The sequence below is a fragment of the Myotis daubentonii genome, chromosome 2 (assembly GCF_963259705.1).
Source record: "Myotis daubentonii chromosome 2, mMyoDau2.1, whole genome shotgun sequence".
Classification (NCBI taxonomy): Eukaryota; Metazoa; Chordata; class Mammalia; order Chiroptera; family Vespertilionidae; genus Myotis; species Myotis daubentonii.
This window is the reverse complement of record NC_081841.1, coordinates 147,283,157-147,300,026: the sequence shown is the minus strand read 5'-3', so window position 1 is coordinate 147,300,026 and position 16,870 is coordinate 147,283,157. Positions and strand designations below refer to the sequence as shown.

Sequence of the window (16,870 nt, the reverse complement as noted above, 5' to 3'; positions counted from 1 at the left end):
TTCCATTGATTTTTCTTAGAGAGAGTGGGAGAGGGAAAGAACGAGAGAAATATCAATGTGAGAGAAACACATCGATTGGTTGCCTCCTGCTTGAGCCCGACCAGGGCCCGGGCTGGGGAGGAGGAGCCTGTAACTGAGGTATGTGTCCTTCACCGAAATCGAACCCAGGACCCTTTGGTCTGCAGGCCTACACTCTGTACACTGAGCCAAACCGGCTAGGGCTTTCCCTGTGTTTTGCAGGTGCAGTAGTGCTGGCTTTCTCGATCCTTGAACACGGCACAAGTGCTCCTTCTCTGTGGCCTTGGTGTGGCTGTCCTTCCCCACAGCTATCAACTTAGTCCACTTTCAACACTGCTCAAAGTCCACTTTCTCAGCCAGGCCTATGCCAACCCCAATTCCCCACATTTAAAATTGCAACCTGCAAACTCGCTCACCTTACCCTGCACTACTTTTCATTTTTAGCAGAGCACTCATCACCTTCTAACAGCCTCTCTAACTTATTTATTGTATTTATTGTCTGTTTCCCCTGAAATGGATGAGTTCCTTTAGATAAGTTCCTTTAGGACAGGAATCTTTGTTTTATTTATTTATTTGTTTTCCCTTGTCAAGAATGAAGTAATGTTGCATAAATATTTGTCGGATGAATGTTTTAGGAATCTCATTCTGTAAGAAGAACAAATTCTGTATTATAACTTACCTAAATCATGGTTAAAAATTAACTTGACTTTCGATCATTGCTATACTGTTTGCATGTTAATTGACATGTATTTAAGCATGTATAAGTAGCAAGTAGAGGCTCTGTTTTTCCTTCTAGTTAGTCACCACTGAATTCCTCTGTTATGGTGCATAGCCCACTCTCTTAAATTATGGATATTTACTTGTCTTATTGTGTAGTAGATAAAATAATTGGATTATGAGACTAGGTTTTGATCAGAAAAATCATAAGTCTTATATTTTATCTTTTACATTTTGGTATAATGTCCTCATCTGCATGAAGGGGTTTTCAAGTATTTACCTTAATTTTTTCAAGATGAGATAGTTTACATTTATAATACAGAAAAATATTAGACTTCTTTTAACTTTGTCATTAGTAAATGTCATAAAATAAAAAAATAAAGCTAAGTCAATATTTTATTGTTGCCACAGAAATTGCATTTGTGTCAGAAGGATTTGTGCTTGTGATGTAGTGATTTGTATATTTTTCTTGGAATTAAGTCTCTATCAGGTGACAACATCAGTAATTCACAAAACCACGGAGCTTTTTGAGATTTGTTAATTTATATATGTGAATTAGAAAACAAATGAATAATGTGCTTAATGTATTCTGACATCTGAAAATATGAATTAAAAATCCAGACTATTAAAAATTCCGTTCATAGCATTTATTAGATTTTTTTTAGATTTTCATTTTTACTTCTTTCATCAGTACATACTTCTGTTTTTTGAAAAGGAACTAATCTATATTTTCTGCTTGGTGTGAAAAGTATTATCCATAGTATTATTTTCTCATTATAAAAATAAATGTATTCATCTTAGACAACTGGGAAAAAAACAGGAGTATGTGGAAAAAAAAAAATTGCTCTAAGCCCTGGTTAGGCTCAGTGGTTAGAATGTAGGCTAGTGGACTGAGGGGTCTGGGGTTTGATTCCAGTCAAGGGCATGTACTTCGGTTGTGGTCTCCAACACTGGCACCAGTTGGGGCGTGTGCAGGAGGCAACCAGTCGATGTGTCTCTCCCCCTCCCTTCCACTCTCTCTACAAATTAATGGGAAAAATATCCTTGGGTGAGGATTAATAACAATGAAAAAATTGCTACAAGTCCCACAATCCAGATATATAAAATTAACAATGGTTTCTTATTTTTTTTCATAAATGTATTAGTGAAGTTAGAATTATTGCATATGCTATTTTAAATACAACTTTTTCATGTAACATTGTTTTGTAAGCATTTTCCTATGTCATTATAGCCCATATGGCAGGACTATACTTTATTTACTCTATTTTATAGTCAGGGAAATTTTAGGTTGATTACAATCCTAGCTGTTTAAAATAACATGGTAGTGATACATATTTATATATAAACCTTTCGTTGTATTTATTTCCTAAGTATAAATTCTAGAAGTAGATTTACTAGGATAAAGAATGTGAACATAGGATTTGTTTTACCAGTTTTTTCTCTAAAAATGCTTAACCAAATTCACTTTTCTTATGGTGATGGTACAATGTAAATAAATACTTCTCAAATATATATGAAATGAAGAGTAGTGCTCTATTAATCTCAGAGATATTCAGTCTAAATTTGCATCTTGGACAAGACATCTAGGAGGCTGAAGTATTCTTCAGAAATAATCTAGTAATTTGGATAATCTTAAAGGTGATTTTTGATGCTCAGGGCCCATTTAAAATCTTCCTACAGCTAATACTTTAAATACTTCTCAGGCTTCTCCAGATGATGGAAAAGGCCTAGAACTAAAACTACTTGTAAAGCTGCTCAAAGATTTAAATGGATTTTTCCTGGGCCCCTTGGACACAAGTTTTTGGCCTCGTAGTATAGGTGAAAAGAACTGGAACAGCCTAAGAGAACACCTTAAAATAGGTATTAGAGCTGTGTTACTGGAATTAGCCATTATAATTTCCCTTTAATTTTACCTCAACATTGGATGAGTTTATTGACAGTAAAAGAACACGTGTTCTTTTTAGAATAAAAAATGACTTGTTAGGTGCCTACTGCCTGTGATATGTAATCTAGGTGAGAATTCCAAATAATAACTTGATAATTGGTTTTTTAGAGATGTGGTTGTCTTCTAGCAGTTCTGCTGCAGCTTTTAAAAAATTTTACGTTGCCTTAGAAATGAATATTTTCTGTTCAATTCTGTTGACGCTTGAATATTGCCTCCCCAGAAAGTTGATCTTTCTTGATGACTTTCCTTGCCCAAAGAAGGATCTATGGAGAAAGGAGGTCTTGATTCTTGAGAGTAGGGAAGCCTTGGATAATGAATAATGAACAGGTGTTTATTTTTCTGATGTACATAGGATTATGGCTTTGAATAAATGGACAGATTAAAAGAAGCTGTGAGGAACAAGTGAATTTTTCTAATTCTCAGCTGTACCTAGTATCTGTCTCCTTTCCCACCTTTTTCCACTCAAGATTAAAAAATGACAAAGCCAATAAACCTAAAAGCTTTGCTTTATGGTATCAAAGAGGCAGCTCTACTCTTAATGTTCAGTGCTAGGAAAACTTCAGTATTATTTTTGGAACCTTCTGAGATGTTAAATCTGGAACCCTTGAAGAATATTTCCACATCTATGTGTGTGTAGTTGCCCGGGAGATGACACTTAGATAGACACTGTAGGTGTGTTTAGTGTCATGATTAGTAGTAATATCATTTTACATTTCTACCATCTTTATAAGTGGTGTTCACATTAAAATAAACACAGTTTTGTGTGGACCAGAAATGTTATTAGGTCAAAATACATATTCATAAGTGTTTTGGTGGAAAGGAATAATCTGGACTTTAAAACAGTGTGAGTAACACTTTAACATGTTATCATTACCCACAGATTATAGACTAAGAGAAGACTGATTCTTGCTTTTCCCCCCTTAAGATATAACTTTGTTGTGTCAGTAAATTAGTCTGTCACTGACTCATTTTGACAAACGAATAGTGTCATGTCATGGTTGGATATAAAGAACAATCTTCAGTACTTAGGGTCTAAGCATATGCTTATGAGAAGGATCTATGGAGAAAGGAGGTCTTGATAATGTATCTTAGATACAGACTAAGCAATTGTTAATTCATTCTAGACACCAGAAATTGTTTTAAGAGAATTCAACAGTACTAATTGGTTCCTGTCACTTCATGGCAGTAAACCTGTTCCAAGTGTACCAGCTCCCTTCCTCTTGCTTCTTTGAAATCATCTTGTATTTTCCTCTGTACCCTTCATTTAGCTTGTTTCGGGGATACCGGTTTTAAAGTGAGTCACATGATGAGAAGTGTGTGTGTGCGTGTGCACACAGGCTGAGGGAGTAGTCAATGAGGGAGGTGTGTGGAGCTGGTTTCTCTTGGTCCTGGGCTTACTGGGGGGCCCCGTAAACATGCAGGTTCTTAAGCCCCACCTTAGACTTACTAAATCAGAATCTTGGGAAGCCGAGGCCCCATAGTCTACTTTTACAAAGAGAATCTTAGTGTTTTTTTTGTGCCCATTAACCAGCTGGTTTAGTGGGTCCAGTTTATAAAAATTGGTTCTGAGTCACGTGAGTTTAGAAGCTTTAATCTTGGATTTCCTCTTGTTGGAAATTTCTTATAATGCCACAGTGAATTCAATGGATTTGCAGCAGATAAAACTATTTTTAAATATTATCATGTATTTGGCTCTGATGATAGTTACCCAAGCCTGTAGTTGTGACACCTGGTGGTGGCTGTCATGTACTTGATAATACATTGGACAGATCCTTTGTTCCCTGCTAGTTCAAATGTGCTAACCAATGAAAGACAATGTAAAACTTGCTAAAATTCTTGGCTACAGTTTGGAATCTTTTTCATTGCATGTTTATCCCAGGGTAATGCTTTGTGTTAATTTATTTGGTCTTTGTTACATACTTGTAACCTTTTACTTATAAACTAAGTGGGTGGAAGTGGGACTGTTTCTTCATATCCCTTCATATTTACAGCATTTATCACAGTGCTTTGAAAGCTCTAGATCTATTTTTGACAGCATGTGCTGTCTTCAATAAAGGTTTTTGATGGAATATAGAGATCCGTGTTCTGTGTTTTTGCCCCCTTTTTCCGGATCTTATGTTCTTTAGAAGAAAAAAATCTATACAGACTTTCTCTTTCAGTTCCAGAGTGCTCCTCTGGACCATTCCTCCTAGGAACCATCATGAGTAGAAAACATATCTCTATGTGGTACTCCTTACTTTTTAGGGAGAAGATAGAATTTGCAAGTAGAGAAACACAATGGAAACAGAAAGAAGGGTGCATTTTTGGCTTTAAAATGTTAGGGCTAGGACAAGAGCCCTAATGTGATTTCATACCACACACTAACCAATTACCAGTGGCCCGTGTTCAGAACTGTTCACATTTTGATATTATCCCCATTTTATACTATTCCATAAAGCAACACTAGCACCAGGTAATGTAACAAAGGTCACAAAGTCACCTTTGTGTGACTGTTTTAATGTCTAAAACTATATGCTTTTAATTTGTTTTGGGCAAATAATGACCCTAAAAAGTTGCTATCAAATTGTTACTATTTTTAAAAAGTGTTTCTATTTGCTTTCACTTAATAGTCAATTTTGTGTTTCTATTTTCTCCTTGGTGTGGGTATCAGCAAATGCTACTCCTGAACTAGATTGATGCATGCAGTTGCTATTTTCCCCAACCAGAAGTAAAGAGCATGACTGGTAGCTGTAAAACAAAAACACTTCATTTTCTAAGGATCTTGGTTAGCCAGATATCTAAACAGTACCTCAAGTACCAATATGAAGGCAATAACTTTTTATAATAAAGTATTTTCTTCTTTGTTTTAGTGAAAGCTTTTTTTAGAAAAAATATTTTATTGATTTTTTTAGAGAGGAAGGGAGAGGGATAGAGAGATAGAAACATAAATGATAGAGAAATGTCATTGATCTGCTACCTCCTGCATGCCCTCGGAGCATGTGCCCTGACAGGAATCTAACAGGTGACCTATTGGTTCCTGGTTCAGTGCTCCCCTGAGCCACACCTGCCGGGCTTTTCTTTTTTTAATTAAGGGTATCACCCCTGTAGTTTTGTGGCTACACAAAGCTAAAGCCCCACAGAATTATCTGAGGATTCTATGTCAGTCATCCACTTCCTCCACTGTTTAGAAGTCTATAATTTAAACAGGTTGAACCTTGAATGTAAACTTTATAGTAAACTTGAATGAATTAATATTAACATTCAGACATCCCACAAAGGATGCCAGGGCTTTAGGTGTCACCTAGCTGAGTTGATAAATTCATCTGGGTCAGGGTGAGTGCCGCTCAGCCAGAAGCTGGGATCACGGCTGGTGAGTGCAGCAGCGGTGGCAGGAGCCTCTGCAGCAGCACTAAGGACGTCCCTGGGGAGCGGGCCTAAGCCATCAGTCGGACATCCCCCGAGGGCTCCTGGACTGCGAGAGGGCACAGGCCTGGTTTAGGGACCACCCCCCACCCCCACTTGAGTGCATGAATTTCGTGCACTGGGCCTCTGATTTTTAAATATTACCATGTATTTGGCTCTGATGATAGTTACCCAATAACTATCATATATTTATATTTATTATTTGGCCTTATGTTTTAACCAATGAGCCACCCAGAATGCTATTGTCAGAAGTCAGCTATGTTCCTTTTATCAGAGAACCTTGAAATGACCCCCTTTCAGGTGTGATGAGAGTTGTGATTTCCGTGTTCCTTTTTCTGTGGACTTGGGGTAGAATTGGGTTTAATTCTAGTAATGGTTTCTAGGGTGACACTGGAGCCTTAAGTGCCTCAGAAATTTTAGTCCTGCCCTGGATTACACTCACTCTTAAGGACCTTTGTGCATACTTGTTAATTTCAAGGACTAGAGATAGTATTGATTAAAAGCAAATTCTACAGCCCAGAATTAAATACTAACCCCTTTGTTAATCCAGTGTTATTACTACAGTGGGGCCTTGACTTACGAGTTTAATTCGTTCTGAGACCGAGCTCGTTAAGGAGCTCGTTAACTCCAATTACTCTGTCAACTCAATGCACAAAATCACCCGAGAGACAGCTGGTATCTCAAAAAACTCGTTATTCGGGACACTCGTAAGTCAAGGCCCCACTGTACTTTTTTCCTAATTTAGCAGGCAGTCAGTCTGGAACCCAATGGTGTGGCTAATGGTGAATGGTGTCGTCATTTATTTAGCTGCATTCTCTTTGGTGTATACAAAGCTCATTCTGGGTTCCTCAAGTTGCTGTTTCGTCTGTACTAGATGAAGGACCATCATGGTGAAAGACAGAAGAGAATCTGGGATAGTGATTTATACTGTAACAGTTTTTAACCTGGGTCATTGAGGTAGATTCTTACAAAGTAGTACAACGCATTTCCTACTTAGGAAATGCACTTGATCCATTTTCTGCCCGGTCAATGATCTAATGCCATAATGAGTAAGAGGAAGGAGAATTGGAAATTGATTCTAGCTACTGAGAGACAAAACCTTTCCCGACTCCAGAATTTATAAAACTTAGATTTGTATCCCCCCTCTCTCACCCCAGTACTTTTTCTTGTGAACTCCACTTCGCAGGAAACTAATTTATTCATTTTCTAAAGTGGCCTTATGTTTGTCTAGCAAGGAAATCAGCAAAAGGGTTCTTGAAGAAGCTAGCAATGAAATTGGAAGTGTCTACTGTCACCACTAGTGATAAATCATACTGATGTTAAAGATGCAAATACTTGTTCTAGTATTCTCCTCTTTGTTTCTAGAATTGTTTAAGTTAATTAAGCCAGCAAAGTACTTCATTATCTACTGTGTTGCATGTTAATGGTATATTTAAAGTTTCACTGTTTTATAATGTGAACAAATTTCTGAAAATTATATTTAAATCTTTATTGTGTTCTAAGCTCATATACTTAATGATAATTAATATTGTTAATTGGGAGAATATATTAATTGTACCACAGTTAGATTTCTAGTTTGGTATACAAATACAAGAAATTTTAGGAAACGTTTGGTACTACCACATTCAGGGCAGCTTTTGCCCATCTTCTCAAGAAAGTGATTAAAACTGTATATAATGCATTTTTATTAGACTATCAGGAATTTAATTACATTCAACTTAGCATTGTAGAATTTTAAATGTACTCTATTAGCTAAAATTTTAAAAAGCTGTTATAAATTACTGATATGATTGGTTTCTTTCATTTGCAGCATTTAAATATTAGGACATTGACAGATGACATGGTAAGGTTCTTAATGTTTCCTTGTGAATTTTAACTAACTGTGATGTCGATAGCATGCTGTGCTAACACCTTTGATATTGCTAAAAACTGCATGTTTTGGAAATGTACTTTGTTATGGTGCTAAAATAAGAGGCAGAACTGGTAAAATGTATTAAATTGTTGCTTTTAAATAGTATAAGGGACTAGTTGATATGTTTAAAAAACTTGTCTAATTACAAATTGTTAGTCAACCTTAAATCATTTAAATCAGCTCTTGTACTTCAAAAAGAGGTAAAAAAAATAGCTAAAGACATATCGGCTTTTCAGAAATATATAGTTGCTAAATAAAATAGACCAGACTGAATACCATATGTGCAATTTTAAAAAATTTTACAGGAGAACCAGGCAACCTTAGTATATGTTCTGCATGTTGAAAAGAATAGCCCTTCTTATAAGGAATTAACATGTCATAGCACCCTTATAGATTCTTGTATATATATTGGAGGACAAAGCATTTCACTCTACTGACCAAGTTTCGAATTCAAATTCACCTTGTATCAAATATGAAACAGAGTGCTTAAAACATAGTGGGCACTCAGAAATTGTTTAGCATCCCTGGTAATCTAGAGCAGCATGTTGGACACTTACCATCTTAGGGTAAGATGGATGTGCAACTGTGAATGAGACATGCTATTAGATCTTGACATGTGGATTAAAAAAAATTGAATTAGATTGTTGTGTTTTATTCCTTTGTATTGTATCTAAGAAAAGGGCATTTATGTAAACTTTTCAGGATGACATTTATTTCTTAGGCAACAGTATTTAGAAAATGGTAGCAATGTGGAGCACTTATGAAGATGATGTATGTAATTTCTCACCCTGCGAGGTTGATGTTGTCCTCATTCTTCCACCGAGGGCACTGAGGCTGACAGGTTAAGTTGGTAGCTCTCTCAAGTATGCACAGCTGGCAAGTGGTGCAGCTGTGGCTTGAATCTTGTTCCACACAGCTCCACACCTATACACTTACTCTGTCGATTTAGTTTTCAAATGGCTTAAGGCCGATAATAAAACCATCTGCAATGTTTATGTTTGAACTTCTATGAGAATATACAGTGGTATGTTTGTAACAGCCTTATTGAGCTATAATTCACATATCAAATATTCATCCATTTAAAGTGTACATTTCAGTGTTTTGTAGTATATCAGAGTTGTGAAACCATCACCACAATCAATTTTAGAACATTTTCATCACCAAAAAAGAAACTTCATACCCTTAAGCAGTCACTCCCTAATTACCTCCAGCTCCCTCAGCCATAGGCAATTGCCAGTCTATTTTCTGTCTAGAGATTTGCATCTTCTGGACACTTCATATAAATGGAGTCATATGATATATAGTCTCTTGTGTCTGAATGTTTTTACTTAGCATAATGTCTTCAAGGTTCATCCATGTTGAAACATATTACTACTTCCTTTCTATTGATGTATAGTATTCTACATGATGGTTTTTTTGAGGTTTGTTCCTATTTTATGGGCAGTCTATATTTCCCCCCGTTTTCATTCAGACTGTGCCCTTACCTTTCTGATACCTTTGTTCTAGGACTCTGTCTGCACAGTGCTAGCCCACAATCTCTAGAAACATTTGTGTTATGGAGTTGCTTCAACAGGCTACTCTCGAAGCCAGTCTTGCTCTGAATTATACATTAATAAATGGGTTCTTCCTCAGTGAAGACTTTTTTTTTTTTTTTAGCTGTGTGTCTAATAAGTTTATTGTCTCTCTGAAAAATCTTCATAGAAAATTGTGATTTGGTTTATTAGCTCTCAGCAGCTCGTTCCTAAGCTCTGGGGAAGCTTGCTCTCTTCTTAGCTACCTGAACTTTCTTCTGGGCAAGAGACATTTTGGGATGGTTCCACCTCTTCTTTCTAACTTCTTTCTTAGGCTTCTTCTCATAGACTGGATTCTCTTGTATAGCAGCATGAGTTTTCTTATACATCTCCTCCATCATGTCTGGAGTTACATTGTTCTTTATGTATTGAAAGAACTGTTTCTTATAAGCGTCTTCATCTTCTATTAGATAACGCATATAATTTGCAATGATCTGACCCATGATGTGCTTCCACTGTACTTCTGCATTGAATTCCTTGCTTTTTGAATCATAACCAGGGAATCGTTTGGTACTGTGAGGGACAGATAAGCCTCCATCCACAGCTCCCTTCAGAGCCCCCAAAACTTCATTTTCAGTAGTAGTTCTGGCAAGCCCTACATCAGGGGTGGGCAACCCCTGGCACACGTGCCAAACATCGCACGCCAGTAACTTTTGCTGGCACGTGAAACCTTCTCTTATAATCTTCCATTTACAGTTTTTTTCTTAATATTGACTTTTTTATTTTTCAGATAAATTCAGTGTAGGTTCATCTTAGATAAATAATTTTACATAACAAGTTATCTTAAAGACCATAGACATGGATTGATGAGAGAGGGGAAGAGCAATTTCTATGCCTCTGCCTTAACTCTCCCTGCCTTCCTAGATCCGACCAGTGTTTTGGTTTCATCCACATACGCTTGTGAATCTTTGTTCTCAGTGATGAATTTTGTTAAGTCTCTTAATAGGAGTAGCCTGATGGATGAAAGTAGTAGCTCATGCATATCTCTGAAGGTCACGAAATATGAATCTGATGTAAAATCTCTGTCATCAGTGATGCAGCAGCAAAAGTCCCACTGATAATATCAAACGGAGTCATAAAGTTTTCTGTCGGACTATCAGTGTACATGTATACATTAAAAAATAAATGTATTTTTCATCATCATATACTGTGTTTTTGTCGCTCGAATGAATTTTATCATTTCTTCAAGGTTCTTCACATATGTACACCTTAAGAGATATCAAGTAGGCGTAACATGTTCTCAAAAAATTAGGGTTGACACGCAGAAGAATTTTGAGTCAGAGATTTTGCTGATTTTGGCACACACTCACAAAAAGGTTGCCCACCCCTACCCTACATCCAAATAGCAGGTGAAGGCACCAGGTTGACCATCAGTGCTTTCCATGTTGTATTCATTTCCAGTCACCTCCACCTGGCCTTCATAGATCTTGTCCATGGCAAACCTACTGAGAAGTCTGAGGGTCAGCAGCAGGCCAGTACAATATGCTTCAGTGTAATTTGTCAGGCCAACCCTCACATCATACTTTGGGAGTTCATGAGCATAAACTGCACAAACTATCATATCTCCTTTTATACGGGCATAAGCAATCTGACAAATGATATTTATGTTGGTTACGTGAACTATCATCTAGTATTTAGGTGTGTTGTATTTATTTTTATCCTGGATTACCCAGCATTTCCAGGCATAGTAATTAGTTTAACCCTCTTGTAGTCTTCTGAATTTCACTTGCTATCACTTGAAGAGAGCCTTATTTTTATTTTTTTTAAAAAATATATTCTATTGATTTTTTACAGAGAGGAAGGGAGAGAGATAGAGAGTTAGAAACATCGATGAGAGAGAAACATCGATCAGCTGCCTCCTGCACGCCCCCGAATGGGGATGTGCCTGCAACCAAGGTATATGCCCTTGACTGGAATTGAACCTGGGACCCTTCAGTCCGTAGGCCGACGCTCTATCCACTAAGGCAAACCGGTTAGGGTGAAGAGAGCCTTATTTTTGACAACTTTCACAAACTCCATCCTGTGGGAGACCCACGGCCACGGCTCGCCACAGACTTGCAGGCCTAGCCTTGCCTCTTCTTTCCTTTTTTTAAAATATATATTTTATTGATTTTTTTACAGAGAGGAAGGGAGAGGGATAGAAAGTTAGAAACATCGATGAGAGAGAAACATCGATCAGCTGCCTCCTGAACACCCTCTACTGGGGATGTGCCTGCAACCAAGGTACATGTCCTTGACTGGAATCGAACCTGGGACCCTTTAGTCCGCAGGCCAACGCTCTATCCACTGAGCCAAACCAGTTAGGGCTTCTTTCTTTTTTTAAATCTTCACCCAAGGATATTTTTTCCATTGATTTCTAGAGTGAGTGGAGGGGAGGGAGGAGGGAAAGAAAGAGAGGGAAAGAGAAAGGGGGAGAGAGAGAGAAACATCAACATGAGAGAGATACATCGAATCTGCAACCATGTTACGTGCCCTTGCCCAGGAATTGAACATATGACCCTTTGGGTCAGAGTTTGATGTTCTAACCACTGAGCAAGACTTTATTTTCTGCATTTTTTATATATATTTTTATTGATTTCAGAGAGGAAGGAAGAGGGAGAGAGAGATAGAAACATCAATGATGAGAGAGATTCACTGATCGGCTGTTTCCTGCGCACCCCACACTGAGGATCGAGCCCGAAACTCAGGCATATGCCCTGACCAGGAATCACACCATGACCTCCTGGTTCATAGGTTGATACTCAACCACTAAGCCACACCAGCCAGGTGGCAAGACTTTCTTAATCTGCTTTTCCCATCCTTCCTTCGTTCCTCACCTCTCCCCCAGTCGTCGCAACTGGGCTTAGTAAGGTCAGTGCTATTGGGTTGTTACTATAATGCCCTGTGTATATTTTTATCAAAGCAGTACATCATTTATTATCTGTCTTTCTCATTAATTTATACCTTTTGGAGACAGAGACAATGTGTTATTAATATTTCCAGGTATGTTATCTGGCATATGGTAAGCATTTTCATAAGTTCTTTGTTGGATTGCAAGTGAAAGGGTGAGACCTCAACCTAGAGGCCCTGATGCCCAGCGCTCCCCACGGTCGGTCCTGGCGTTCCCCGAGGCGGGCTCCCGCCAGCCCGTCCCAGCCCGTCTCCCGGCACTGGCGCTGGGTTGGCCGCCCCCGGTCTGGTTTCCTGCCCGGGAAGGCCAAGGGCCGCGGAGAGGGGGCAGGCCCGGGGCTCTGGGGGAGCAGGAGCGGCACAAGCCCCCTCCAGCAGGGGAACGGCGCCCCGGGCTCCTGGGGGCTGGGGAGCGGCCTGTGGCCTTCGGGGAGGGACGCCTATCGAGGGGCGAGGACTGCGCCCTCCATCTTGCCCTGGGTCTTCCATTTTTGGGCAGAGCCATGTGCTCGGCGGGGGCTTCTTTCCCAAGGCCCAGGCCGCTGCTGGCCACGCCCAGGATTTCTCTGGACTAGCCAATGATAATCAAGGGAAGTGCACGCCATCACTATGACCACATCCTGTGTAATGAGACACCAACGCGCCTGGCCAATCGGCAGGGCCCACAGTCCCCTCTCCTGCTCTTACTCCACCCTCCTATAAAACCCCCTATCCCATCAGGCTTCAGTCTCTCTGCCACCTGCTGCTGTGCCAGTAAGGGGGGCAGGGGAGTCAGACCTAGGTTTGAAATAAATGACTCTTTGCTTTTGCATCGGACTCGCTGGCTCCCTGGTGGGCCCTTGGGAATCTTGAAATCTGGGCACAACAAAAGAATGAGTAACTGTTTTGATAACCTGTGTGGTATTGTGGTTTCCTTGGATCTGTGCCAGATTGGTCCAGGTCAGGCTTCCCAGATATGGAGTCTTGCTTTTGCCCAGGGTGTAGAGAACCTTTGACAAGGACCTGCTGTCTGTCTTTCTGACCACCTGCCTGGGTCACTGACTGTTGACTTGCCCTGCCTTCATCTTAGATGCACTCATGCCCATCTCTCCTGGATTGCTTGTTGACCTTCTTCACATGGACTCACTGGCTGAACTGCGGTCTCCCCAGCTCCCCTGTTGTTTTCTTCTGACCTTGTGCATTAGCCTGGCTCTTAAGTCCAGGAAAGGATGGGCAGATAGTCTAGTGTGGGCGTTGTACTCGTTGTTGTGGAGCTTAGAGAATAAGTATGACTATGCTTAACAGGAAACACTGACAGTAAGGTTTTTCTTACTGTTGATTGATGCAGTGTGGAAAGAGCATTGGATTTGGAATCAAAAGACAGTGAAAGACAGAATTTCACCACTTCTTAGCTCTGTGACCTTGATAAATCAATTATGTGTTTGCTTATTTGTAAAGAATGACTAATTATACTTTCCCCTCATAGGGTTTGGTGTGTTTCACTTAAGCCCAAGTAGGTTGAACTATTGCATTTAGTTCTGTGCTTTTTAAACCCCTTTAAAAGATATTTCCTGGTGGATAGAGAGGCGTGGTATGACATATTTGCGATTGAGGCTTACAGGGTATGTATATACAAGACATGCTTCCTGGCGGCCGCAAGTTTGACATGCTTGAAGATTTATGCAGAGTTGTGAGGAGGGCCAGATAGCTGGATATTTTGAGGGCTCTTTAAACTATTTATGGTGAGTTAGAGCTCAGGAAAGCATTTGCCACTGACTAATGCTTTGATGTATGCTAGCATTATGTTTTCTAATTAAAGGTTGCCACCTCCACAACATACACGTTACATGTGTGCTTTTAATTTAGAACTTCTTAGTGTGGATAGCCTTCTTGGGTAGAACTTGAGAGAGAGGCATTTAAGAGTGGTGCCTGCTGTAGTCATGTGTTGAATAACAGGGTTTTAGAAACACTAAATAGAAACATCCTGGGAAGCATTAATGTTAAAAACCCATTTCTTTCAGTTGCTTTGTTAAAGGCCTGCAAAAGTACTGGTCCTTCACCTACTAAGCTTATTTCTTGAGTTACTATCAGAATTTAATTTCACAGGACACTGTTTGGTTCAAAGAATGAAGTAGTACTATAACATTGAGGTCCCAAGGCAGAGTTAATATGTTTTAAACAGTGTTCATTTTATGCTATCTGAGCATTCACTATGTTTAAAGTGCAGTGCAAGGTGCAAAGGTAATATAAAGGTGAAGAAAATCATTGAGTTTACCACCCTCCATTGTTATAGTTGGGGTTGAAAAGAAAGCTTTCCTTGTAGAGACGAAAAGGGAGGAGTACAGTGAGGGGAGACAATTTTTAAAAGGTAAACTGGGAGAAACTGAATGTGGATATCACAGTGCTGACTTCTCCATCTCCATGTGCACTGAGTGTTTTAGGAGTTGTTTGCCTTGCTTTTTTCTTCCCTGTCCTTCACAATCATTTGTCGGAAGTACAGTGCTCCTACTGATAATTTCTTATTTTTTCCCATGGACTTCAGCATTGCTATCGTAATCCCTTGTTTTGCCTGCCAGCAGTGGTTTTTAAACTTTGATGAGGCCCCACAGTAAGGAATACATTTTATTTTGTAGCCCGGTACACACATACATACAAATTCTCTCTCAGTTGAAACATGTTTTAAGAAACAGTATTTAACATTTTTAAGCATAATAAACTGGGATCCTTTCCTTTTTGATCTTTTCCATTCCATTAAAAACCCAAGACAACCAAAAAAGTGATCCAATCCAGTCCATTAATTTCATGACCCACATGGTTCACAGCTGTAGCTAGAAAACCAGACATTGGCCTATGTAGCAACTAGAGAAAGTTCTGAGATCTTGTCATTTTCTTTCAAGGAATTTTCCACATCTGTGTTGTTGAATTATAAGTTGTTTATAACATTTTTTTATCCTTTAAGTGTAGGATCTGTGTTGATCTCCAACTCCAATTCTGATACTGATAATTTGTGCCTTCTGTTTTCTCCCCCTGATTAGTATGATTTGGCAGGGGTGGGGAACCTTTTTTTCTTCCCAGGCCATTTGGATATTTATAACATCATTCAAGGGCCATACAAAATTACCAATTTAAAAATTAGCCTGCTGTATTTGGTCAAACATTTAATTCACTCACACCTAATGCCTTGGCAGAGGCCAGAGCAAATGAAGGCCTGTGGCCGGATGTTTCCCATCCCTGGACTCTCGAGGTTTGTTAATTTTATTGATCTTTTGAAAGTACCAGCTTTGGTTTCAGAAATTTTCTTTTTTTTTTTTTAAATATATTTTATTGATTTTTTACAGAGAGGAAGGGAGATAGAGAGTTAGAAGATCAATGAGAGAGAAACATCGACCAGCTGCCTCCTGCACATCTCCTACTGGGGATGTGCCCGCAACCCAGGTACATGCCCTTGACCGGAATCGAACCTGGGACCTTTCAGTCCGCAGGCCGACGCTTTATCCACTGAGCCAAACCGGTTTCGGCGAGAAATTTTCTTTATAGTGCTTTTATTTTTACTAGTTCCTTCCTCTTCTTTATTCTGTTTCCGGTTTCTTAAGGTGGAAACTTAAATAATTGATTTGAGACTCTTGTTTTCTTGTATTTTTTTAGACTCTTGTTTTCTAATATAGGAATTTTATGCTCTAATTTTTTCTCAGAGAGCCTGTGGCATCATTTTCTGAATATTCAAAATACTTTCTGATTTCCTGTGGATATTTTTTCCCTTTGGCTCATTGGTTATTTAGGTATATGTTGTTTAATTTTCAAGTATTTGAGGAGTTTTCTGATACTGTTCTGTTACTGATTTGTAATATAATTCCCTTGGCAAGAGATCATAGTTTGTGTGATTTCAGTCCTTTTCAATTTTGAATCTTGCCTTCTGTCTGAGAATGTGGCCTATCTTGGTGAATGTTCCATGTGCACTGTTTGTTAAAACTGGTCTATCAATAGTAAGTGGGTCAAATTGGTTGGTGGTGTTGTTCATATCTTATATATTTTTGATTTTCTGCCTGCATGTTCTGACAATTATTGAAAAAGAAGTGTTGACGTCTCCAAATATAATTTAGGACTTTAAAATTATCTTTTCACTTCTATTCAGCTTTTTTGCGTCATTTTTTTGAAGCATTCTAATTAAGTAAATATACATTTATGACTATTATGAATCCTTTATTATTATTGATACCGAATGTTTGGACTGGAACCCGGATTCTTTGTCCGCCGGAATCGAAGAATGAATCCACTGACAGAAAGTGGTATAGCAAAAGTGGAAATTTATTGGCGTGACGCTCTAACCAACTGAGCTACCCAGCCAGGGCTAAAGCTGGAAATTTATTGAAGAACAAGTACAGACTCCCACATGGGGAGAAGCAAAGAATCCCACAGTACTGACTCTCATGTAGGGAG

The 16,870-nt window shown here is 38.9% G+C and overlaps 1 protein-coding gene and 1 pseudogene across 2 annotated transcripts in view; one reads left to right on the top strand and one right to left on the bottom strand.

Annotated features, from left to right (window-relative positions):
• Positions 1–16,870, top strand: part of DIAPH3 (diaphanous related formin 3) — a 565,715-nt gene that overhangs the window by 25,191 nt on the left and 523,654 nt on the right. Inside the window, exon 2 of one of the 2 annotated variants that reach the window (XM_059684796.1) lies at positions 7,893–7,925. The exons of the other annotated variant lie outside the window; for it this stretch is intronic. Within the exon in view, the coding sequence (XP_059540779.1) occupies positions 7,893–7,925 (33 nt within the window). The remainder of the gene's footprint in view (positions 1–7,892; positions 7,926–16,870) is intronic. 2 annotated transcript variants of the gene reach the window in all.
• LOC132226357 (large ribosomal subunit protein uL18-like) lies at positions 9,684–11,584 on the bottom strand (annotated as a pseudogene).